Source organism: Coregonus lavaretus, assembly GCF_964263955.1.
Source record: "Coregonus lavaretus genome assembly, chromosome: 2".
Classification (NCBI taxonomy): Eukaryota; Metazoa; Chordata; class Actinopteri; order Salmoniformes; family Salmonidae; genus Coregonus; species Coregonus lavaretus.
In genome coordinates, this window is record NC_139989.1 from 37,428,325 (window position 1) to 37,455,113 (window position 26,789).

A 26,789-nucleotide genomic window follows, 5' to 3' on the forward strand; every position below is an offset into this window, starting at 1 on the left:
ACTATCGATAAAGCTACAGACTTATGACCCCAATAAGTAATCAATCTCTCTCTCTACTACAGTACATTAATAAGTTAAGCACTTAAAGCATTTTGATGGGTGAGAAGCTATGTATGGCTCATGTTAAGTTCTCAGAAAGTTGCAAAGAAGGATGACCCTTCTGTAGTACTACCCTTTACATGGAAACTATACTATAACAACATTGTAATTGCTGACAATGAAATAATAAAACAACAATTGAATCCTGCATTTAGGGAGGAAATACAGGTTAGAGAGTACTATATTAACTGTACAATTCAATCCTGATACATGAAATAGTTTTGAATTTGTCCCATACTCTCACTTTCATTCCGACTATCCATCCTCATTTGTGTGTCTATTTTTCTAAAAGGTGGCATTACTGGTGCTATCTGCACAATGCCCCTCGCATCCTTAAATTACCTAGTTTACAAGTATTGCTGATCTCACATTGGTATGATGGTAGTAGCAGTAGTTTGAATCTCCCACATTACATAATAAATTGTAGCCGTTGAATTTTAATCTGGACATACAGTACCAGTCAAAAGTTTGGACACCTACTCATTCAAGGGTTTTTATTTATTTTTACTATTTTCTACATTGTAGAATAATAGCTAAGACATCAAAACTATGAAATAACACATATGGAATCATGTCGTAACCAAAAAAGTGTTACACAAATCATAATATATTTTATATTTGAGATTCTTCAAAGTAGACACCCTTTGCCTTGATGACAGATTTGCACACTCTTGGCATTCTCTCAACCACCTTCACCTGGAATGCTTTTCCCACATATGATGAGCACTTGTTGGCTGCTTTTCCTTCACTCTGCGGTCCAACTCATCCCAAACCATCTCAATTGGGTTGAGGTCGGGTGATTGTGGAGGCCAGGTCATCTGATGCAGCACTCCATCACTCACCTTCTTGGTAAAATAGCCCTTACACAGCCTGGAGGTGTCCTGTTGAAAAACAAATTATAGTCCCACTAAGCACAAACCAGCTGGGATGGCGTATCGCTGCAGGATGCTGTAGTAGCCATGCTGGTTAAGTGTGCCATGAATTCTAAATAAATCACAGACAGTGTCACCAGCAAAGCACCCCCACACCATCACATCTCCTCCTCCATGCTTCACTGTGGGAACCACACGTTCAGAGATAATCCGTTCACCCCCTCTGCATCTCACAAAGACACGGCGGTTGGAACCAAAAATCTAAAATTTGGACTCATCAGACCAAAGGACAGATTTCCACCGGTCTAATGTCCATTGCTCGTGTTTCTTGGCCCAAGCAAGTCTCTTCTTTTTTTTGGTGTCCTTCAGTAGTGGTTTCTTTGCAGCAATTCGACCATGAAGGCCTGATTCACGCAGTCTCCTCTGAACAGTTGATGTTGAGATGTGTCTGTTACTTGAACTCTGTGAAGCATTTATTTGGGCTGCAATTTCTGAGGCTGGTAACTCTAATGACCTTATCCTCTGCAGCATTGGTAACTCTGGGTCTTCCATTCCTGTGGCGGTCCTCATCAGAGCCAGTTTCATCATATCGCTTGATGGTTTTTGCGACTGCACTTGAAGAAACTTTCAAAGTTCTTTAAATTTTCCGGATTGACTGACCTTCATGTCCTAAAGTAATGATGGACTGTCGTTTCTCTTTGCTTATTTGAGCTGTTCTTGCCATAATATGGACTTGGTCTTTTACCAAATAGGGCTATCTTCTGTATACCACCCTACCTTGTCACAACACAACTGATTGGCTCAAACCCATTAAGAAGGAAAGAAATTCCACAAATTAACTTTTTGGCATGTAGCTTAGTGGTTAAGAGCATTGTGCCAGTAACCGAAAGATCGCTGGTTCTAATCCCCAAGCCGACTAGGTGAAAAATCTGTCGATGTGCCCTTGAGCAAGGCACTTAACCCTAATTGCTCCTGTAAGTCGCTCTGGATAAGATCGTCTGCTAAATGACTAAAAATGTAAAATGTAAAAAAAGAAGGAACACCTGTTAATTGAAATGCATTCCATGAAGCTGGTTGATAGAATGCCAAGAGTGTCCAAAGATGGCTACTTTGAATAGTAAAAAATATATTTTGATTTGTTTAACACTTTTCTGGTTACTACATGATTCCATCTGTGTTATTTCATAGTTTTGATGTCTTCACTATTATTCTACAATGTAGAAAATAGTAAAAATAAATAAAAGCCCTGGAATGAGTAGGTATGTCCAAACTTTTGACTGGTACTGTAAGTAAGTAAATTACAATGAAACAGCCTTCAGATGCTATACTTAAGTGGTTAAGCTCATTTACATATAGACTGTTCTTTTTTGTGTAGGTTGAATATGTAATTGATCACCCACTTCCTGTTTCAATCATGAGGCGAGGGATGGAAGGAGGGGGGTGGGGGGGGGGAGATGAAGAAATATGCAGCTCACTGCTCCCTATAATGTCTTCTGCAGCAAGGGGATTTGGCAAGGCAGCAGAAAACTGATCAATCAAAAAATTGGTAACACTTTACTCTAGGTGTCCATATGTATGCATTCATAAAGCCTTTATAACAACTATATAACACATTATAACATTTGTCATAAGCTGTTATAAGTAGTTTTAAATAGTTATAAGTAACAAATAATATGTTATAAAACTAGTTATAATGGGTGTTATATAGATGACTGTTCATCCTGTTGTCATATGCTCTTATGTCACTGTTAATAACAACTGCTATTACACAGTCTGCATAACAACTTATGTCATATGTTATTATATGCTTCATAAGAGTCTACATACCAGATGATATTACAGGGTGTTATCTCATTTACCAACCTCTGTGCCACATTATTACATTGAACCGAATGATGGTGTCATAACCATGTCATATGCCATTATAGAGTGTGTACAGACACCTTAAGTAACGTGACATTAATTTGAGGTCTTATAAAACAGTTATGAATGTGCTTATTGACCCTCCTGTAGCTCAGTTGGTAGAGCATGGCGCTTGCAACGCAAGGGTTGTGGGTTCGTTTCCCACGGGGGGCCTGTATGAAAAATGTATGCACTCACTAATTGTAAGTCGCTCTGGATAAGAGCGTCTGCTAAATGACTAAAATGTCAATTGGATCACTTATACCACAGGATGAGTTGAGAGTATCACAACATTTTACCATTCAAAGGATTTTAAAAAAACATGGGCAAATGGGAGCACAGATGTACATAGGATTTTTAATTGGACGAGACAATAAACTGCTCTGAGTTGTACAAATTGGACCAGTGCTGCCCCATCTCATTGAGTAACTCAAGTTGAAGGCCGACCGGGGTACTGCAAGCTGCCATTAGCAACTAAGTTATCCTTATAACTTCTTCTGTGTGCGATTTTAAAATAATCGGTTCATTGACATACATCAGGTGTATTAGAAGCAATTATTGGTACCATGATTGTCTTCCACATTTTTTTTATTTACACAAAGATTGACCACAGATATTGCAATTTTTCATTCACTATAATGGGGGATCCTGTTTTCTGCTAACAATGCCTGCAGTACCGCAGTAGGCCTTGAACTTACGTGGCTTCAAGGAGTTGGCCCAGTTCTCTCCTGGGCAAATCCAATGATTTATATACACTCTAGATGACAGACAGGGGGCGCCGTTTTGAAGCCCTCGCGCCTCTATCTTGGCAATCCCCCACCATTGTAAAGATATTTTTGAAGCTATAGAAAGGCATTTATTAATGTCTACATTTGTTTTTGCCACGTCTATTCTATTACAGACTTTTAAATGATATTATGTGAGCTGAACATACAAATCTATAGATTTCTTCCCGTAAAATATATATTTTTGAAAGTACTAATGTTACTGTTATTAATTTTGTCCTTGAAACATTTAATTGAAATACCTTAGAATTCCATTCATTCCTATGGAGGACTGCTCCTTCTGGGGAGTGCCAATATGGCCGACCTGTGGCTTCAAATCCTCTCATTGGCCAAAACATACACTATATATACAAAAGTATGTGGACACCCGTTGCTGACAGGTGTATAAAATCGAGCACACAGCCATGGAATCTCCATAGACAAACATTGGCAATAGAATAGGCCTCCCGAGTGGCGCAGTGGTCTAAGGCACTGCATCGCAGTGCTAGCTGTGCCACTAGAGATCCTGGTTCGTATCCAGGCTCTGTCGTAGCCGGCCGCGTAGGATGCCACCTTTCCATCAAGTCAGTTCGTCAAATTTTTGCCCTGCTAGAGCTGCCCCAGCCAACTGTACGGGTTGTTATTGTGAAGTGGAAACGTCTAGGAGCAACAACGGCTCAGCTGCGAAGTGGTAGACCACACAAGCTAACAGAACGAGACCGCTGAGTACTGAAGCACGTAGCGCGTAAACATTGTCTGTCCTTGGTTGCAACACTCACTACCGAGTTCCAAACTGCCTCTGGAAGCAAGGTCAGCACAAGAACTGTTAGTCGGGAGCTTCATGAAATGGGTTTCCTTGGCCAAGCAGCTGCACACAAGCCTAAGATCACCATGCGCAATGCCAAGTGTCAGCTGGAGTGGTGTAAAGCTCGCCGCCATTGGACTCTGGAGCAGTGGAAACGCGTTCTCTGGAGTGATGAATCACGCTTCACCATCTGCCAGTCCGACGGACGAATCTGGGTTTGGCGGATGCCAGGAGAACGCTACCTGCCCCAATGCATAGTGCCAAATGTAAAGTTTGGTGGAGGAGGAATAATGGTCTGGGGCTTTTTTTCATGGTTCGGGCTAGGCCCCTTGGTTCGAGTGAAGGGAAATCTTAACGCTACAGCATACAATTACATTCTAGACGATTCTGTGCTTCCAACTTTGTGGCAACAGTTTGGGGAAGGCCATTTCCTGTTTCAGCATGACAATGACTGCCCTTGACCAGCACAAAGTTAAATCTAGAATCGGCTTCCTATTTTGCAACAAAGCCTCCTTCACTCATGCTGCCAAACATGCCCTCGTAAAACTGACTATCCTACCGATCCTTGACTTCTGCGATGTCATTTACAAAATAGCCTCCAACACTCTACTCAGCAAATTGGATGTAGTCTATCACAATGCCATCCGTTTTGTCACCAAAGCCCCATATACTACCCACCACTGTGACCTGTACGCTCTTGTTGGCTGGTCATCACTACATATTCGTCGCCAAACCCACTGGCTCCAGGCCATCTATAAATCACTGCTAGGCAAATCCCCGCCTTATCTTAGCTCATTGGTCACCATAGCAACACCCACCCGTAGTATGCGCTCCAGCAGGTATATCTCACTGGTCATCCCCAAAGCCAACACCTCCTTTGGCCGCCATTCCTTCCAGTTCTCTGCTGCCAATGACTGGAATGAATTGCAAAAATCTCTGAAGCTGGAGACTCTTATCTCCCTCACTAACTTTAAGCATCAGTTGTCAGAGCACCTTACCGATCACTGCACCTGTACACAGCCCATCTGAAATTAGCCCACCCAACTACCTCATCCCCATATTGTTATTTATTTTGCTAATTTGCACCCCAGTATCTCTATTTCCACATAATCTCTTGCACATCTATCATTCCAGTGTTAATACTAATTGTAATTATTTTGCACTATAGCCTATTTATTGCCTTACCTCCATAACTTGCTATATTTGCACACACTGTACATATATTTTCTGTTGTATTTTTGACTTTATGTTTTGTTTTACCCCGTATGTAACTCTGTGTTGTTGTTTTTATCGCACTGCTTTGCTTTATCTTGGCCAGGTCGCAGTTGTAAATTAGAACTTGTTCTCAACTGGCTTACCTGGTTAAATAAATGTTAAATAAAAATAAAAAAATCAAATGCCCCTGTGCACAAAGCAAGGTCCATACAGAAATGTTTTGTCGAGATCAGTGTGGAAGAACTTCACTGGTCTGCACAGGGCCCTGACCTCAACCCCATCAAACACCTTTGGGATGAATTGGAACGCCGACTGCGAGCCAGGCCTAATCGCTCAACATCAGTGCCCGACCTAACTAATGCTCTTGTGGCTGAATGGAAGCAAGTCCCCGCAGCAATGTTCCAACATCTAGTGGAAAGCCTTACCAGAAGAGTAGATGCTGTTATAGCAGCAAAGGGGGGACCAACTCCATTATAATGCTCATGATTTTGGAATGAGATGTTCGATGTGAAGATGTCCACATACTTTTGGTAATGTAGTGTAGCATCCACAATCCAGGCTTTATATACATCATTGGGCAAATCTAGCAGTAAAGTCTGAATGGAATCCTTGGTACTTCCTAACTCTGATGTCACCCCATTGAAATATACATTTTAAACGGTTAAGGTAAGGGTTAAGGTTACGGTTAGGTAATGGTTAAGGTTAGGGTTGGAGTTAAGGTTAGGGTTTAAGGTAGGCACGTCTCAAGGATCCTTGCTATCACTAACCCAAATCTAGCCACAGCAAATAACATGGTTAATTGCTATTGACATTAATTAGATTGTGTAAAATAATGTGTATTAAGATGAAAATGTTATTACGTTTAAAGTGTGAAAGAGGATGTTAATGTATAATGTGCTACAGAGTACCTTTTTTATTTCCACCAGTAGCTAGTGAAGTTAACTAGCTAGTGCTAGCAGATTGCTAGATAGTAAGCTAGCTAGCCATCGGTGGGTCAGTGAAATGTTGCAGTTGCACATCTTCCTTTTTTCACAGCAGTCACAAATCCTGGTGTGCTCCAGCAACCTTGATGTTGTAAAATTCTATTTGCTTCCGTTTTGTTAGAACATTTTTGTGTTTTGGCAAGTTGTTGGTATTATAATGTTTATTTTTCATATCTGGACTGAGTGCAGTTTTTCCAAAAATGTATAATCCTAAATATATCTGTGCTCCCATTTGACAATGCTTCTTGGAGATCCTTTGAATGGTAACGTTTTGTGATTCTCAACTCATCCTGTGGAGCAACCACATGCATAACTATTTTATAACACCTCAAATGAATGTCACTTTACTTAAGGTGTCTGTGCACACTCTATAACGGCATATGACATGGTTATGACGCCCATCATTACGTTCAATGTAATAATGTGACACAGAGGTTAGTAAATGACCTAACACCCTGTAATATCATCTGGTATGTAGACTCTTATGAAGCATGTAATAACATATGACAGAAGTGGTCATGCAGTTGTTATTAACAGTTGACATTAGAGCATATGACAACAGGATGAAGTGTAATCTAGGTAGACACTAGTTGTAGGATGGAACACTCCTATAGGTTCCTAGGCTACGTGATGCAAGATAATTTAAAACACGCAATCATAGATTTGTTAAACGCTCCCATCATTCACCATTTTATATATTGATTACATGGCTCATTGAATTCTGTGAATTGGTCATGTACAATGCCCTAAAAACGTCTTGGCAGCCTCACGAACCTGTCTCCATTTCTCAGCTGTGATCCCCTGAGGGAGACCACAGACTTGGTTCAACGGTGATGAAGTGAATTTGAGTAAGTCTAAATGTATTTTGGGGGCTTTGCATGCAGTTCAGAGAAGGTCTAAATTGAGTTTGAACTTAGCACTGTGCCACATGTTTCCAAAAACACCTCTGGCAATATTTCTACTCCTCTTATCATACTTGTTGATAACACCCACATTTCTGATAAAAACTGATAGTGATAGTCATTAAGGTTTTATAAATTCATTTAAAAGAGGAATTAGAAGATTGTCATTTTGTGTTAGGGTTTTAGAGATATGGCTCAGCCGACACTCAACTTTTTGATTATCCCTCTTTCATTAGTTACTTTAACCCCTAACCCATTCCACAAAGTAAATTATAAACTGAGTGGTTCGAGCCCTGACTGCTGATTGGCTGACAGCCATGGTATATCAGATCGTATACCACGGGTATGACAAAACATTCATTTTTATTGCTCTAATTACGTTGTTAACCAGTTTATAACAGCAATAAGGCACCTTGGGGGTTTGTGGTACACTACATTACCAAAAAGTATGTGGACACCTACTCGTCGAACATCTCATTCGAAAATATTGAGTTGGTCCCCCCTTTGCCGCTATAACAGCCTCCACTCTTCTGGGAAGGCTTTCCACTAGATGTTCGAACATTGCTGTGGGGACTTGATTCCATTCAGCCACAAGAGCATTAGTGAGGTTGGGCACTGGTGTTGGGCGATTAGGCCTGGCTCGCAGTTGGCGTTCCAATTCATCCCAAAGGTGTTCGATGGGGTTGAGGTCAGGACTCTGTGCAGGCCAGTCAAGTTATTCCACACCGATCTCAACAAACCATTTCTGTATGGACCTCACTTTGTGCACAGGGGCATGGTGAAACAGGAAAGGGACTTCCCCAAACTGTTGACACAAGGTTGGAAGCACAGAATCGTCTAGAATGTCAATGTATGCTGTAGCGTTAAGATTTCCCTTCACTGGAACTAAGGGGCCTAGCCCAAACCATGAAAAATAGCCCCAGACCATTATTCCTCCTCCACCAAACTTTACAGATTCGTCCGTTGGACTGGCAGATGGTAAAGCGTGATTCATCACTCCAGAGAACGCGTTTCCACTGCTCCAGAGTCCAATGGCAGCGAGCTTTACACCACTCCAGCCGACGCTTGGCATTGCGCATAGTGATCTTAGGCTTGTGTGCGGCTGCTCGGCCATGGAAACCCATTTCATGAAGCTCCCGACGAACAGTTCTTGTGCTGACGTTGCTTCCAGAGGCAGTTTGGAACTCGGTAGTGAGTGTTGCAACCAAGGACAGACGATTTTTATGCGAAACGCACTTCAGTACTCGGCGATCCCATTCTGTGAGCTTGTGTGGCCTACCACTTCGCGGCTGAGCCGTTGTTGCTCCTAGATGTTTCCACTTCACAGTAACAGCACTTACGGTTGACCAGGGCAGCTCTAGCAGGGCAGAAATTTGACGAACTGACTTGTTGGACAGGTGGCATCCTATGACAGTGCCACATTGAAAGTCACTGAGCTCTTCAGTAAGGCCATTCTACTGCCAATGTTTGTCTATGGAGATTGCACGGCCGTGTGCTCGATTTTATACACCTGTCAGCAACGGGTGTGGCTGAAATAGCCAAATCCACACCAGGGGTGTCTACAGACTTTTGTATATACAGTGTCACTAATATACAAAATATATACATTTGTCACTAATTCAATTTCAGTATTTTCTCTGGATGCACAGTGCAGTGCAACAGATGGGTATCTTACAGTGCAGAATACGATTCTCCACTCTTCTCCCAACATGTGCACTTCCTGTCATGGATTTAAAAGCATTGGAGTGGTGTAAGCTTAGACTGGAGGGAGTTTCCACCATGGTGAGTGTGCAAGTGCACACTTCTGGAGAAGGGTGGAGAATCGGGACGAAACCTGTGTCCCCTGGAGTCTAGCCTCCCTCTCTCTCTGTGAGCCTCTGGGTGCTGCATATAGCCCAGGTTTGGCAGCCAGTGCAACTCGCACATCACATCCTGACCTTGTTTGTGACTTCACTTAAGACACTCCCCATAAAAAAAAACAGCTCACTTCCATTTTCTCCCTTGGCCCCCTCAAAGCATCAGAATGACGGTTGATAAAGGAACATGGACACTGACAATCAATGCTTTTTATAGCCGTGGAAGTGGAAAAGCGAACATGGATTGACAAAAGATGGACATGAAGTGGATGAGGGTTGACGTGTGTATACATCAGGGCTCTTTAGTTCATCTCTCCCCTCTCCATGCCCTCTACCTCTGCTGCCACCACTCAAAACCCCCAAGTCTAACCCTAACCCACTGTGTACTACATTGGGACATTAGTTCATGTTGTTACCAGGCCCCAAAGGCATGGGTAGTAATGGCGGACAGGGGACATCTCTCTCTCTCTCCGGTGGCTTCTTCCACTCCCAGCACAGATGGACTAGGGGTAGGGCAAGGCGCTTGTGGCATTTGTATTCACCCCCACACCTGAAGTCGTCCAGGCTTATGTAATTCTCCCTGACAGGGAGCTCTGTGGCATGGATGAAGAGGGATGGCGTTGGAGGTGGGATGACGTATGGAATGGGCGAACCCTGGTTGGGTCACAACGGCTGTTTGATCCCCTGTCCTGAGAGCAATGAGATTATTTTGTAGGTGGTAACAGATGCTGTTTAACCTGCATTGTGTGTTAGCTAGCTACAGACTCTCTCCTCTATTCCCCTCCCCCACCCTTTTCCAATTTCTCTCCCTCCCTCTCTCCATCTCCCTCTCCTTTTCTCTCTCCCTGGATCTCGCCCTCCCTCTTCCTCCCATCCCCCACTCTCTCTCTCTCTCTCTCTCTCTCTCTCTCTCTCTCTCTCTCTCTCTCTCTCTCTCTCTCTCTCTCTCTCTCTCTCTCTCTCTCTCTCTCTCTCTCTCTCTCTCTCTCTCTCTCTCTCTCTCTCTCTCTCTCCTCTGTCCCCTCCCCCACAGCCACTATCTCTTTTCTCTTGACCCTTTCTCTCTCTCTCTCTCACATTCTGCCTCACTCGATCTCTCTCATCCCCTCTGCTCCTCCTCCTCCTCCACACTCACCATAGCTCCATCTTTGCCGCAGGGCTTTAGCTGTCAAAGTGCAGTCAGTCAAATTAATCCAATTAATATGCACATAAACACACTCATATACACATATGTGTAAACATTTGCACAAATAAGTTTATAAGCTGTATGACCAAGCATCTGCACATACATGGGCCCTATCAATCCATCCATCCACCAAGCAGCAGGGATCACAGCAGTATGCATCCTCCCTCTGTGGTTGAACTGATACACTCACTGCTTCTGTTTGGTAGCTGTCTGGATGCTACTCACATTATTCCTGGTGGATCCAATGCTGTCCGCAGGCTAGCAGGCAATCACGGATGCTGTTGGCCGCAATATCTCCCATAAAACCTCAACTGGGTCTCAGTTGTTGTTTTTTAAGCTGCTGCGTGTTTAATATGATTTACTCAATATGATCATTTTGCGAGCCTTCAGTTTCAAATGGTTTTCAAGAACGTTGCAAGAATATAATTCTGCACTTCAAATGTGCTTTGGCTGTTTTCTCTAGGGTGTGTGTTTTTAGGAGATAATCAATACTTGTGTATTTAGGCTATCTCAAAAATCCAGACTGGATATTTGTGAATAACACTTCATACAAATACACATCCACACACATCCACATAAATATACACACATATACACACATACATACACATCAAAGGTACACATATACACACATACATAATACTCACATTCTATGCATCCATACTCTCTTCCCCCATCCATCCACTCACCCATCCACACACAAACGCAAAGCAGAGAGTGGTAATGCATGTTATATTTTATGTAGACATTTTTACTGCAGGGCCAATGTCATAGCTGCATGTGATTCCATGGACAACGGCATTGTACCTTCCCTTCTTCTCTACCAATAAAACAATATAAATAGAGCGAAGCTCCCCTGCCACTAGAGCCAAAACAGCTGGTTAGGTTGTCAACGGCTTGATGAATAAGCGATAAATTAAATATTTGCTTAAGTAATAGCGAGTGAGATGGTGTACATTTGTCAGTGTTTACGTACGTCCAAAATGTGTAGTGGTGTTCTAATGAGGCGAGGATCATTTATTACACAGTAGTATTTTAGGTAATTAATTGTACTGTTTTAAAATGTTTCTTTGATTATTTGACTTTAGTATCATTATATTACACAGTAGTATTTTAGGTAATTAATTGTACTGTTTTAAAATGTTTCTTTGATTATTTGACTTTAGTATCATTATAGTGCTCCATAGGGGTAACATTGCCTGTAGAACATACTGTACAGTACATATTCATCTCTCTGGTGTGCGGAATAGGCCTATTGAACGTTTTTCAATTGCTACATTTTCATTGAAGGCTAACGTTTTCTTTTTTACACGACACTCAGAGATACAACATTAGAATGCATGCTTCCTGCCTAACATTGTATCGCCATGAATATAATGAAATAACTACTTGAAAAGGCGTGTTACAGTCCGCGAGCGGATAACCCCACGGCTAGCTTTGTGGTCGCTAAAAGTTTCATTGTGTCACGAGTCGCTGGCATGCATCTTCAACGCCATACAACACTCCTTCAGTAGCCTCCAACTGCTCTTAAACACTAGTAAAACTAAATGCATGCTCTTCAATCGAACGCTGCTGGCACCCGCCCACCCGACTAGAATCACTACTCTCGACGGGTCTGACCTAGAGTATGTGGACAACTACAAATACCTAGGTGTCTGGTTAGACTGTAAACTCTCCTTCCAGACTCACATTAAGAATCTCCAATCCAAATGTAATCCAGAATCGGCTTCCTATTTCGCAACAAAGCCTCCTTCACTCATGCTGCCAAACATGCCCTCGTAAAACTGACTATCCTACCGATCCTTGACTTCGGCGATGTCATTTACAAAATAGCCTCCAACACTCTACTCAGCAAATTGGATGTAGTCTATCACAGTGCCATCCGTTTTGTCTCCAAAGCCCCATACACTACCCACCACTGTGACCTGTACGCTCTTGTTGGCTGGTCCTCATTACATGTTCATCATCAAACCTACTAGCTCCAGGCCATCTATAAATCACTGCTAGGCAAATCCGTGCCTTATCTTAGCTCATTGGTCACCATAGCAACACCCACCCGTAGTATGCGCTCCAGCAGGTATATCTCACTGGTCATCCCCAAAGCCAACACCTCCTTTGGCCGCCATTCCTTCCAGTTCTCTGCTGCCAATAATAATAATAATAATAATATGCCATTTAGCAGACGCTTTTATCCAAAGCGACTTACAGTCATGCGTGCATACATTTTTTTGTGTATGGGTGGTCCCGGGGATCGAACCCACTACCTTGGCGTTACAAGCGCCGTGCTCTACCAGCTGAGCTACAGAGGACCACATTCCAATGACTGGAATGAATTGCAAAAATCTCTGAAGCTGGAGACTCTTATCTCCCTCACTAACTTTAAGCATCAGTTGTCAGAGCACCTTACCGATCACTGCACCTGTACACAGCCCATCTGAAATTAGCCCACCCAACTACCTCATCCCCATATTGTTATTTATTTTGCTCATTTGCACCCCAGTATCTCTATTTGCACATAATCTCTTGCACATCTATCATTCCAGTGTTAATACTAATTGTAATTATTTTGCACTATAGCCTATTTATTGCCTTACCTCCATAACTTGCTACATTTGCTCACACTGTATATATATTTTCTGTTGTATTTTTTGACTTTATGTTTTGTTTTACCCCATATTTAACTCTGTGTTGTTGTTTTTATCACACTGCTTTGCTTTATCTTGGCCAGGTCGCAGTTGTAAATGAGAACTTGTTCTCAACTGGCTTACCTGGTTAAATAAAGGTGAAATAAAAATAAATAAAATAAAAATCTGGATGGGGCTGGCTGCTTAAAGGGGGTGAGTGGGACACAGACTGGGCTTCTTCATGTGGGTTACCCAGTTGAAATGCGATGATGTATGTCTTTGGATCACATGCAGAGGACACACTCTTTTAACTAGGGCAACTGTTTAGATCCCTCAACAGTTTAGAACCGTGTACTGTTCTATATTCTATAGCCAGAATTACTGAGGCTTACATGACAGGTGTATCAGGCCTGCCCTACATTGCTCAGAGCAACACACCAGCATTTCCCTGTGGTGCCCTATCTCTCAGATGTGCAATGTCTTATGTACTGCTCTGTACACTATGATGTCGCATTCACACCCAGCAATGAATGTGTTTTCGAATGTTCTGGTATATCTGAAGGGAGGGGAATGGTGGAAGTACTGTGCATCCATTACATTGCTATCAAATCCTTTTAGCTGCTTGTTGTAACTCAGTGTAGAATAGTGTGTACAATGAAGAATAGGTTGTCTGGAGTTAGCTTTAGTTATAGCCTCTACATTAGCTATAGGCCCTACGTAACATTAGATTAAATATAATTTGGTTCAAACCCTGATTAGCCAGTCTAGCCATTTAGCCTGTCCAGTGTAATCTTGAATGCTAGCCTGATGGTTTGTTTAGTCTAGCTGTTACAACAATCCATTGCCACAAGCAAGCGAGCGGTACACTGGGTAGGTACTAACCTGTGTATGAAGACTGCATTTCTGTGGATTGTAATGGAACCCCATCTGATTCCACCAATCATGTCCAACCGTATTCAACCATATCGTACCTCACAGCATCTTTTGATGCCTATTCTCTGCTAAATAATTAGCATTTATTATTCCTCAAAAACCTTTCAAACAAACCAGTGTCTACATTGTACCATTGTTGTCCATATTAATTGTAATACTACATTGTCCAATCTAGTACCAGTTGTAACACAATCTACTGATTTTAATTAATTATATAGATTATGTTGCTGATGTTACTGCAGCAAACCTCTCTCAAACCTTATCTCTGCAGCCCAGACATGTTATGCACTATTGTAGTCACATTCCTATCGTCAGTTGAATTCCACTTAAACGCCATTCCATTAAACATAGTCCTAGCAGATTTACCTGCTCATATATGCAACTTTTCATACCTACCTAAGTACCTGCTCTCTCTCCTTACCGATATCTGTTGTCGTGGAATGTTTTGCCCCTTAGCCCCTTTTTTCATTAGTATGCGCATGCCTCTCATATTGAAGACATGAGCTGTAAACTAGCTTATCTGCCCATTGGCAAGCAAGGGCTAGAGAGGCTGCCATTCCCCCGTCGGGTGAAAGCGGATGCAGGTGGAGTGCTGGGAGGGGTAGAGGAACAGAACAGACAAATATAGCTACAGTGTGTAGACAACACACACAAACGTGGAAATTAAAAAATGCTGACGAGTTCAAGATGAGATATCTGTAGCCTATCCGACATAGCTGCAGCTTGTAATGAGGATCCCCTCAGAGGCATCTGTCAACAGAGCTAGCGATGAGTTAGCATTAGCCCTGCTGATCATTTCACTACACATTTTAATACACAAGTTGACTGCTTTCTGTCTGACTTTAGGTAGGCGCCAATAGTAATGATTGCAGATTATATCTACCTTGTAGTGACACCAGGGGGTGAATGAGGTACATATGCTACTCACATCGTAACATAATACTTCTGCATAACATTTGCCATATTTAATTAATAATTGTTACGGGTTCCAACAGAGGTGCTGCCTGACCTCGAGTCATGAAGGGCTGCAGTGGCTGCTGGCTTTCATTCTTGCTTTTTTAAATCAGTGGCTGATTTAGACCTGGCTTTCTAGGTGTGTGGACTCTCTGGGCAATCAGTGACATTAACTGATCAATTAGGGGCAAGGGAGAAATGGAAAACCAGCAGCACTGCAGTCCTAGAGGACTGTTCTACAACCCCTGGGTGAAAAGCATGATTGGTATCCTCCTCTTTTCTTGGCTAAACACATAGTACAAAGCCACCACGTATGGACGCACACAAACAATGCATAGTGGTGTAGGGTGATAGCTAGCAAACAAATGTAGCTATTCAAGCGGAGCTATTTATAGCTGTATTGATTTAGCAGGGGTCTGTGTTAGTGTATAGGTAAGATGTTAATGTGATAAGAGATAGTGGAAAGACTCCAAATTGTAATACAACACTGACATTGTGAAATATGAGAATACATTGCCTCTCTGAAGAGGTCAGCTATCTTGGATATTCTGAATACCTTTGTTATCTGACTCTTTTACAATCAAAGCTACTTGTCATATTAGATTTTTCTACGATCACAATTTATCTTTTTAAAGTCCGGAAATATATATTTCTCATTTAATCTCTGTCACATATCAGAATTAAGGTGCATTTATCCATTTATGTGTGTTTGCCTTTTCAAATAAAGCCAACATGCCTTTGTGTGATGCTGCACGTGGATCTGCATATGCATATTTGTTTGTGGCTTACCATATACATGAAATGGCACGTTTTTTTAAGTTTAAAAATATTAACCTTTTGAGCAGTAGGTAGGCGTAGGCTATATGCTTAGGATTTAACATTGATACCTCTTACAACATCATGCTTGTATCTATATCATATAAGCCCAGTGTCACGATCGTCATAATGATTGGACCAAGGCGCAGCGTGATATGCGTACATCTCTTTTTAATAGTGTACTAGCAACACAATACAAAATACAAAAACAACAAAACGAAACGTGAAGTCCTCGGTTAACAAACACAAACCTACACGGAACAAGATCCTACAAAACACAAGTGCACAACAGGCTGCCTAAGTATGGTTCCCAATCAGAGACAACAAGCAACAGCTGATACACGTTGCCTCTGATTGAGAACCACCCCGGCCAACATAGAAACACATAACCTAGAACAGAACATAGAAAACGAAACATAGACACTACACAAAGAAACTAACACCCTGGCTCAACATACAAGAGTCCCCAGAGCCAGGGCGTGACACCCAGCTAAGATTGTGTGCATCTGTGCAGTGTGACAGTCAGGCAGCCATGGAGATGGTGGGCTGGGCAATATGCAGCAGAAGCTGTTCTCTCATTCCATGAATAATACATAGAAAATGGACAGAATATTTCAGCTCTGGGAAGGAGGAAATCTGAGCAGTTGATCATGAACAAACCTTTGGGGTTCCCTGAAAGTAATGGTAGAGTTTTTGGTAGTTTCAACATGGATTAAAATGTTAAATCTGCATCAGTTATCTTAATTGGAAATTATCTAGGAATAGGCCACTATCTCATATCAAATTAATTATTTACTTGCAACACTGCGGTTATATCACAAGCATAGTATATTACTATGTCTGCTGTATGATTTTTATTTGCTACTTTACACCTATAAAAACATCTAACGCATTATCCAGATTGGTGGTATCTGAAGGCCTATTATAATCAATACTTTGATTGATTGTCTTTTTTAACCTCACCCTTTTACAATGAAAGCTTGGAGGACAACACAATGCATGTATGACCACAGTCACTTGATTGTACACAATCAGTCGTGTTCATATCTTACTCCAACATGCTCCAGTCCTAGGCCTTTTGAATGAAACGGACCACACAGATGAACCACAGTTCCAGATCTGTAGCCTTTGATAAAAACCAAGGGAACCTAAACTGATTCAGGCGTGTCTGTCAGAATCGTTGTTCTCAGTGGAAGCCTGTCGGTTGTTTATTCTGATTGAACATTCTATATATCTTTCTCTTTGATGATCGTATGGGGATGTGAAATCAATTACTCATTTGTGCAACATGTAATTTAAGCAAATAATCACAGCAATTATATTTTGTAAAGCTATGGCCATTTAAATGGAGCTGGTACTAAATGCTTCAGAAAATAATTGCAAGAAATTGATAAGAATATGGTAGGTTATTGATATTGCCTGTGTGAATGTTAGCACGAATGTGAGTCACCACTCATTAGCCTGAAAGCTACTGTGAAAACTCAACACATTATATTCTCTATTTTGTGCTTAAATGCAGCAAAAAAAAATCAGAAGAGTATTTAATTGACAAAAAATCAATACAAAGAGGTAAGATGAAAAAACAAAACAACAGCTAAATGTCCTCCAAGAACTGCAGCGAGTATCAATGTCAAAGCTCCATGCACTGAAGTCATATTAATCCTTTGTCACACACTCCATATACACTAGCATCACATTACATTGGACAGTGAGTGATCCAACCAGGAACTGTCTCTCATCATACTATACAAGGCAGAGTGGGTGACTGTCATCCGAGGGCACAGAGGGCAGGAACATGAACTGCTCAGCCTCAAGGTGGAGCTAGCTAGTTAGAGGTGGGGACTGGAGGGAAATGTTTCAAACCAAGGCAAAGCCAGCCCCAACAGCTGGAGACATAGTTCACTGTCCGTTACAATCAGGGAGCCAGCGCTCAAGTTCAACACCCAGCAACTCGACTAGGCCTCCCAACGCATCCAGCCTCTTCCTTTTCCCTCCCATATGCGCCTATGAAAAAACATTTTCTCCCCGACAAACTTGTCTGCTGCTGTATCTTTTGGCATGAGATGCGATTTAGAGGACTTAACTCTCCTGTCTTTGTCCGGCCAGAAGACATACAAGAACAATGGAGAGTGAAGGGAAAAGGTTGACTAGAGTGTGCCCAAGTAGAGGGCTGCCATTTTGTACATTTCTCTGTTTGCCAATAGTTGTAGATAGCTGTCCACTAGCTGTGTTTATGACTAAGCTGTTCAGCAATGACTGTTCTTGTGTTGTGGACTTAGTAGACGACACTGTAGAGGTCTTGTCGATTTGTTGTTTTTACCCAGGTGAAATGGATTTGTCAACCCCTCTCCCCCTCACAATGTGACTCAACATGGCTGCCATTAGGTCACAAAAACACTCTAGGGGCTAGATTCAATCCGTAGCGCTGAAGTTCAGCGTTATAGCGTGATTTAAATGTAAAGGTAATTTCCGATTGAGCCAACATATGTAGCATTTACCGTGAATGCAGTCTCCGCTAACGCGGGAACATTGCCTTTAAATGTCTATCGCGCAGCTCTTCAGCACTATGGATTAAATAGAGCCCTAGATCTAACTGCTGCTTGCTGTTATTGCTTGTCTGTTAATTGAACATAAATACTATGCCCTTCTCTGGCGCAAATAGGCAAAATACCCATCAAGCTGTTGCCTAAACAGTTAATCAATTTGACCATTGTCAGAACGGCGACAGTGAAATGCGGTAGGCGAAGTCACACGCAGGACACAGAGCTACAGGAAACCATACTTTAATAACAGTCGCCAGTGAAAATAAACAGTCTCCAAAACAACGGAGAAAACTACCAACCCGCACACTGCCGATGACACAAACAATAACACACAAAACACAATGCACGACAGAGGGTTAAATAGGGAATACAATACAACATAATGGGGAACAGGTGTACACAATCAGACCCAACAAGTCAAACACCGAAACATAGATCGGTGGCAGCTAGTACTCCGGGGACGACGAACGCCGAAGCCTGCCCGAGCAGGGAGGAGGAGCAGCCTCGGCTGAATCCGTGACAACCATACACCAAACACACGGTGATCTATCTCAGGCCTATCTATTGCCTGGTGTCACCTTTTTCATTGGGTGTATAATTTGTAGTGCCCATAATATCCTCAACAGAATGAGCTGTGTGCTGCCCCATGGCAGACGGCCCACGCTCCACCTTGCCAACACTGCACACCTCAGGCCCTCTCAATGGGCCTCTGGCAATTCATCAACGCCAAGCGCGACAAGAAGGACACATCTTTATTATTTTAGCGCAAATGTAAGTTGTTCCATCGATTCTGCTGCTTTTTCAACACCTTCGTACAGAGCCTCTCTTTCTCACTGTCTCTTAGTCATTGACCCCGTTGAGGTCAGTTCACACAGCCCGCATCGCTCTAAGTCGAGGAGCGTTTGTGTAAGGGTTTGTGTAAGACGCTGAAGGTCACTCCTTTCACTCCCTTCAAGGGTCACTCCCTTCATATCATTAACTGTTTGAAAGGCTTTTTTGTGGCTTTATCTAAAATGGCTGCCATGCATTTCACCAAGCAGTATGGATACAAGCGTTTCCCTTTTTATTCTCTGCCCCTTACCCTTCCATCCTTACCCCTTACCCTTCCAACAGTTAGGAGAGATCTACAGCCAAGTGGGGTACTGTGTTATCTGCGGTTTGCACAGGTCACAAATACGCAATCAACAATAAATAGCAATATGCCAGTGTAGTGCATGGGGGACTGATGTTGTGTTTCACTTGTTCTGTTTCAGGCTAAGGACAGCGATGATGATGAAGAAGTTGTCCAGGTTGACCGGGATCACTTCATGGATGAGTTCTTCGAACAGGTCAGTGCAACAAAACAACTGTAATATTAGAAATTAGAAATATCCTAATAACCATTATTACAAACTTAACCTGGTAGTTCCTGTATGCACACATCTACAGGTCATATTTAATAAAAGGGGGCAAAATGGCTAATTAAGGTCTATGCATAATGTCATAATTGGCAATTAACTGGTAGCCTTATAAGTGCCATATCTCTAAAGTTAAGTTATTACTGTTTTATATGTTACCTATTTACTAGTGTTTCCAAGTGCAGTGTATTAATGCTATATCATTATGGGGGGAAAACAGGTCACATAATGTAAAAACAAGAAAATAAAATAGACCTACATTACCTCCAGGTCATGCTCCTTTCAGCTTTATCTTTCAAAATTGAAAGTGCTTAAGCATAATTTATATCAACATCCTAAACAACAAGGACACACAACATGCTATGAGAGGAAAAGGAGGAGGGGAAGGATATGCAAATAGAGCAACATTATGTTTGGTGTTTTATGGATGTAACAGCTTTTAAGTCCCTCCCCCTGTGTTTTTTGTGATTTGTTTTGCCTAAAATGCCAAAATTGAGTGACCTTACTCTTCTTCCTACCATAAAAGACTGCAGTGAATCCATCAACTCTATCAGTGGAGGTATATGTTATACTTTGGAGATGCTGCCAGAACTCTTTATCGCTAAGTGTTAAGTCTTAACGAAGACATTAACACCCTAGATGTCTGACAATATGGCTATAGAATGTCCCAGCATTTATGGGAGTACAGACAATCTGTGGCTTAAAATTTCCAGCAGTCTATTTATTTGTGTAAGACGCTCAGAACGCGGCCTCCATTTTTTACACAGAGGAATTAATTTCTCTCTTTGAAAAGGCTTTTAAAGCAAAAACCTTGAACCCAGTTATCTGCAACACAGCACCAAGAATCGCAAACAAAATCCCCAACTCTGGTCCTTGTCTTTTGATCAGCATCTTATCAAGCCTTGTAGACTAGTTGAGCAGACTCTCAATTGGCTAGGAATCGATCAAATTAGCGGCAGGAAGCGAGAGGAGAGAGAACCAGTAGACACTGTTTGTGGGGCCCTGAGGGGCTAGCTGGGATTGAGGACACCTGCCTTTGAAGAGCTCTGCTGCTGCAGGCAGGGTGTAGTCATTAAGCCTGGCTTAGCTGTGCTCCTCACTACCTTATGGGCCGTGGCTCAACTCCTCCGTCCTAATGAAAACGAATCTGTCTGCTTTACAAAGCTCTCTTCTAAAACTATTAAGTGAACACTATAGGGGAAGGGGAATTGGCTCAATCTAGGCTAAACAATGACTCACTATAAAGCATGAGTTGATTCAGTATGCCTTAGCTTCGTTGAGGAAGTAGCTCACAAGCCATTGTCATTGAACTCTCTGTCCCCTAGGAAGAACAATAGGAATAGCTATTAATAATGGAGTAGAGAATGAATAGGAATGGAGAGCACATATACAGTGGGGAAAAAAAGTATTTAGTCAGCCACCAATTGTGCAAGTTCTCCCACTTAAAAAAATGAGAGAGGCCTGTAATTTTCATCATAGGTACACGTCAACTATGACAGACAAATTGAGAATTATTTTTCCAGAAAATCACATTGTAGGATTTTTAATGAATTTATTTGCAAATTATGGTGGAAAATAAGTATTTGGTCACCTACAAACAAGCAAGATTTCTGTCTCTCACAGACCTGTAACTTCTTCTTTAAGAGGCTCCTCTGTCCTCCACTCGTTACCTGTATTAATGGCACCTGTTTGAACTTGTTATCAGTATAAAATACACCTGTCCACAACCTCAAACAGTCACACTCCAAACTCCACTATGGCCAAGACCAAAGAGCTGTCAAAGGACACCAGAAACAAAATTGTACACCTGCACCAGGCTGGGAAGACTGAATCTGCAATAGGTAAGCAGCTTGGTTTGAAGAAATCAACTGTGGGAGCAATTATTAGGAAATGGAAGACATACAAGACCACTGATAATCTCCCTCGATCTGGGGCTCCACGCAAGATCTCACCCCGTGGGGTCAAAATGATCACAAGAACGGTGAGTAAAAATCCCAGAACCACACGGGGGGACCTAGTGAATGACCTGCAGAGAGCTGGGACCAAAGTAACAAAGCCTACCATCAGTAACACACTACGCCGCCAGGGACTCAAATCCTGCAGTGCCAGACGTGTCCCCCTGCTTAAGCCAGTACATGTCCAGGCCCGTCTGAAGTTTGCTAGAGTGCATTTGGATGATCCAGAAGAGGATTGGGAGAATGTCATATGGTCAGATGAAACCAAAATATAACTTTTTGGTAAAAACTCAACTTGTCGTGTTTGGAGGACAAAGAATGCTGAGTTGCATCCAAAGAACACCATACCTACTGTGAAGCATGGGGGTGGAAACATCATGCTTTGGGGCTGTTTTTCTGCAAAGGGACCAGGACGACTGACCCGTGTAAAGTAAAGAATGAATGGGGCCATGTATCGTGAGATTTTGAGTGAAAACCTCCTTCCATCAGCAAGGGCATTGAAGATGAAACGTGGCTGGGTCTTTCAGCATGACAATGATCCCAAACACACCGCCCGGGCAACGAAGGAGTGGCTTCGTAAGAAGCATTTCAAGGTCCTGGAATGGCCTAGCCAGTCTCCAGATCTCAACCCCATAGAAAATCTTTGGAGGGAGTTGAAAGTCCGTGTTGCCCAGCGACAGCCCCAAAACATCACTGCTCTAGAGGAGATCTGCATGGAGGAATGGGCCAAAATACCAGCAAAAGTGTGTGAAAACCTTGTGAAGACTTACAGAAAACGTTTGACCTGTGTCATTGCCAACAAAGGGTATATAACAAAGTATTGAGAAACTTTTGTTATTGACCAAATACTTATTTTCCACCATAATTTGCAAATAAATTCATAAAAAATTCTACAATGTGATTTTCTGGAGAAAAAAAATCTCATTTTGTCTGTCATAGTTGACGTGTACCTATGATAAAAATTACAGGCCTCTCTCATCTTCTTAAGTGGGAGAACTTGCACAATTGGTGGCTGACTAAATACTTTTTTTCCCCACTGTATACTGATATCCATACAGTCAATGCAAAAGTATCCGCATATACACAAACAGTGCCAAGAAAAGGGGCACTTGTTCTGCCTTTGACACGTCTGTATTGGGATTTGGATTACATAACACATTCAGATGGATTGGTGGAATGAATACAGAATGTGTGGTTAGGCTGCTGAGTCTGACTTTGCACAGGCTTTCAGGGGATAGTCAGAAGTTCTTGGAAATGTATTATCTGCAGGGACGTCTGCACATTCTGTGGGGTTGGAGGAGTTTGAACACCCACCATTAAAACAGCGACCATCTTGTATCATACAAATGTTAGATAGAGGTATTGATCCACGACACTTGACGAGATATAGCTAATAATGTAATAAGTTATTAGAGAATGTATGTAAACATGTCTCGCTGTGAAAACCATTTAAGCTAAATAACATACAATTCCCCCACCGATGGCGAAGAATCAAGCCTCCAAACCCTAAAACCAGCAGAGATTATAATTATCAGTCAATAATTGACTTATGTGGTCCAATGGAGATTCCCCTGCTCTCCCACCCATCAAAAAGTGTTTCCATTGGGTCGTCATGTCAGTCGATGATTGACTGTGTAAGGTAATCCTGTCCATGATGAGGTTCAGAGGCCTCAGCTCTACCACGCTGTACGCACATCCTCTCCATGGGTGGCTGTGGTTGGTAGATTCCATAGAAATATAATTACTAGAACGGGAAAGCCTCTTAGACCACGGCTAATTAAAGAGTATAAGAATTAAGCCCTCATGTATGTTGCCTCTGCCCCCTTCCTCTCACTCCCTGTGCAGGTGGAAGAGATCCGAGTCTGTATAGATAAGCTGTCAGAAGATGTGGAGCAGGTCAAGAAGCAGCATAGCGCCATCCTGGCAGCGCCCAACCCTGACGAAAGTAAGTCTTGGTGGCCACGAGCCACATCCATGAGCCCGAATGGATACTTTTACGACGGGGCCCAATTCCATACCAGTTCCACACTGCTTTCCCTCAGTCCTTATGAACTCCACCTTGCAGCACTGACAGGACTGGATAGGTAGAAGTGATATGCCGGAAAATGTCATATTGCTCTCCTGTTTACTATCTGTATCAAATCCTTTCAGGTCTTTGGGAGGGGGAGTCAGTAAGAGCCTGAAGATAACGGAGACATTTACATTTACATTTAAGTCATTTAGCAGACGCTTTTATCCAGAGCGACTTACAAATTGGAGACAGATTGGTTTAAGTGTGTGTGTGACCCTGGCCATTTACCTGTGGGAGATACTCCACCCACGCACCCAGTGAATGTGACCCCACCCACGCATCTCTTACTGAGTCACACCCGGCCCACGAACACAGAACCGGCCAACACACACACACACACACACACACACACACGACTGAAATAATTATTTTGCAAGGGTGGGACTCCACCCACTGGTTGACAAGGGTTCACCACCACACTCACTGAATACTCAATGAAACATTTTTGTTGTGTTTATTGTGACAATACTGTCACTATTATAACACATTTTAATCTTACGGTCAATAAAGACAACACACACATTTGCCCTAACATGAAATGAAGTTGTTTCAAGGCAGGCTTTAAAAAAAGAAGAGCACTAAAGTATTACCAATCATAGCACTTATGAGTATGGTATAAAACAGACATGAAGATGTGTGTAAATATTTAAATAATATGGTATTTTCTCCAATAATTTGATTGAAATCAAATCCTGTTAACTTTCAACCACTGCTTTTAGGCCCTGATGACTGTCTGGCGTTTTGTCAAAACCCCAATAGGGCCCAAAATATGCCACAATCAATCAGTCAAGAACGCACAATGAAAGACGTTTCAGAAAATGGCCCCTTCATTGTTTCCGTGCTGCTATAGGGCCGTGCGGTTGTTAGGCGATGAGTGTAGTATGATCTTTAGAGTTCACAGTGACCCAGGCTGCTAGTGACTCAACTGGAGTGGATGAATGTTTCATTGCTAATGTTAGGCCTTGTCAGACAACCTCTAGTCTGGGTTAACCCAGAGTCTCAGGGCAGGCAGTGGCACGATACCTACTGTACCCTCATCACGGAATCCTTCAGATTTCACACGTTCACATCCCTTTTATTTCACAATCACTTTTACTGTAGCTCCTCAATGTGTTTTTGCATGCAATTATTTTGCCTTATGATTTCAATATTTGATTTGAATTTCTACATGTGCATTTTATGTTATGTTATGTTGTTGGACTGTTTCTGTCTTTTTCTGTTTGTCTTTCGTTCCTTTTCTTCCCTCTTTCCCCCCCTTTTTTTTCTTGTCATACATGCTTCATGAAGGACTTGCTCCAGGGGACTAGTTGTCGGAGTTCAGTTTTTGTGAGTGAGCTAACTGGTTACTAGTTATCTACCCAGGTAGTTTAACTAGTAAGTATGTGGTTGCTATGCTATGTGTGTGTATGTTGTCTGATTTCTTTATGTGATAAATGTGGGGAATCTGGTCATTTGGGACATTTCTTTGTGACTAAAGTGTCTGAGTAGCAGACATCAAAGTCATATATTTAGATTCACTGTAATTATTAATTATATTAAATATTCCAACTCAGACAGTATGTATGTTGTCCCTGCAGAATTGCCGGCATATTTCTGTTTCGGTTCTGTTTTTTATTATATTAATGTATGCTAGCTTAATCTAAAATGTATGTCCTCAAAATGAACCAAATGCTTAAATTTGGCCTCTCCCTATGTCAAGCCATTCCAAATGCTGTTTGGTAGTCAGTGGACGATACAAAATGCATTCCAGTGTACTTCCTTGAGTAATGCATGCTGGGAAGTGTAGTTGCTTACTGAATACATCTTTGTAGAAAAACCATCTTCAGTTTTCATCAGTTGGAAACCCAATGCTGTAGCCTGTAGTTATTCAGATTGCACTTTGCTATTTTCAAATGAATTGTGAATCGTACAGTGAAGAATCATACTTGGACTTGGCAACGGGACGAAGGGCATCTCCATAATGTATAGTGAAATCCCAAGGAATCACTCCATTTGAGTTGGGCACAGAATTCAATTATCACGTCACACACAGGGTGTACACATGGACAGGGAGCATCCGTCAACAGAAGGCAATACACATCAGCCAAAATATTTATTAAGCTATTTAGTTGTAGTCTATATCCAGTTACATTTACACACATAAAATGCCTTATAGGTAAAGGCCTTATAGAGGGTTTTTATATAGGGTTTTTTGTCAGAGGGCAAAAGCTAAATCTTTCAACTGAAATGGCTTTTTGTTGTAGCCAGCTCTTGTGTTTTGAAATATATATCACGGATGCTAGTCCCAGACTACAGTATTGACCCACAAGGAGATGTCGTTGTGTGCAAATATGAGTTGCCAGTTCAGTGACATAGGACACTTTTTGCTTTTGGATAATCGATAGACAGATAAAATGCAGAGGCATACAGTAGCTACAGGACACCTTAAATACACTAACATTTAGACATGATCACAGAAAAAACAGCACAGGATTCAAAACACAACACAACCCAACAAGCAAGGCCTCCAGTTTTAACCTATTAAGTACCAGACAGGATCTGATTGGTTTGTTGATAGCACCAATCATTTGCCCAGTGACTACAGGTTAATTGGCACTAACTGACTCTAAATATACCCCAATCAAATATAACAAAACTACAATTACTTTCCTTGCTGATACAGTACTTTGAAAGGTAATTGACTTATCTGTGTTGTCTGTATACAAATTACTGGTTATCCAAATTTTCCTGTACATATATCATTTCAATGCATAGAACACTGTATCACTGTAGTAGCCTACTGTTGTGTATGATGAATATCCTTTTCGACCACAAAAATGTGATTTTAAATGATATTATTTTTGTGTGTTGAATGATTTATTTTAAACATTTCCGCTCTCAATATAGCCAAACTACACTCTTATAAAAAAGGG

At 41.9% G+C, this 26,789-nt stretch overlaps 1 protein-coding gene across 1 annotated transcript in view; it reads left to right on the forward strand.

Annotated features, from left to right (window-relative positions):
- Nucleotides 1–26,789, forward strand: part of LOC311101738 (syntaxin-1B) — a 54,525-nt gene that overhangs the window by 9,652 nt on the left and 18,084 nt on the right. Inside the window, exons 2-3 of the mRNA XM_084142917.1 lie at nt 19,708–19,782; nt 23,652–23,751. Coding sequence (XP_083999043.1) covers nt 19,708–19,782; nt 23,652–23,751 — 175 coding nt within the window. The remainder of the gene's footprint in view (nt 1–19,707; nt 19,783–23,651; nt 23,752–26,789) is intronic.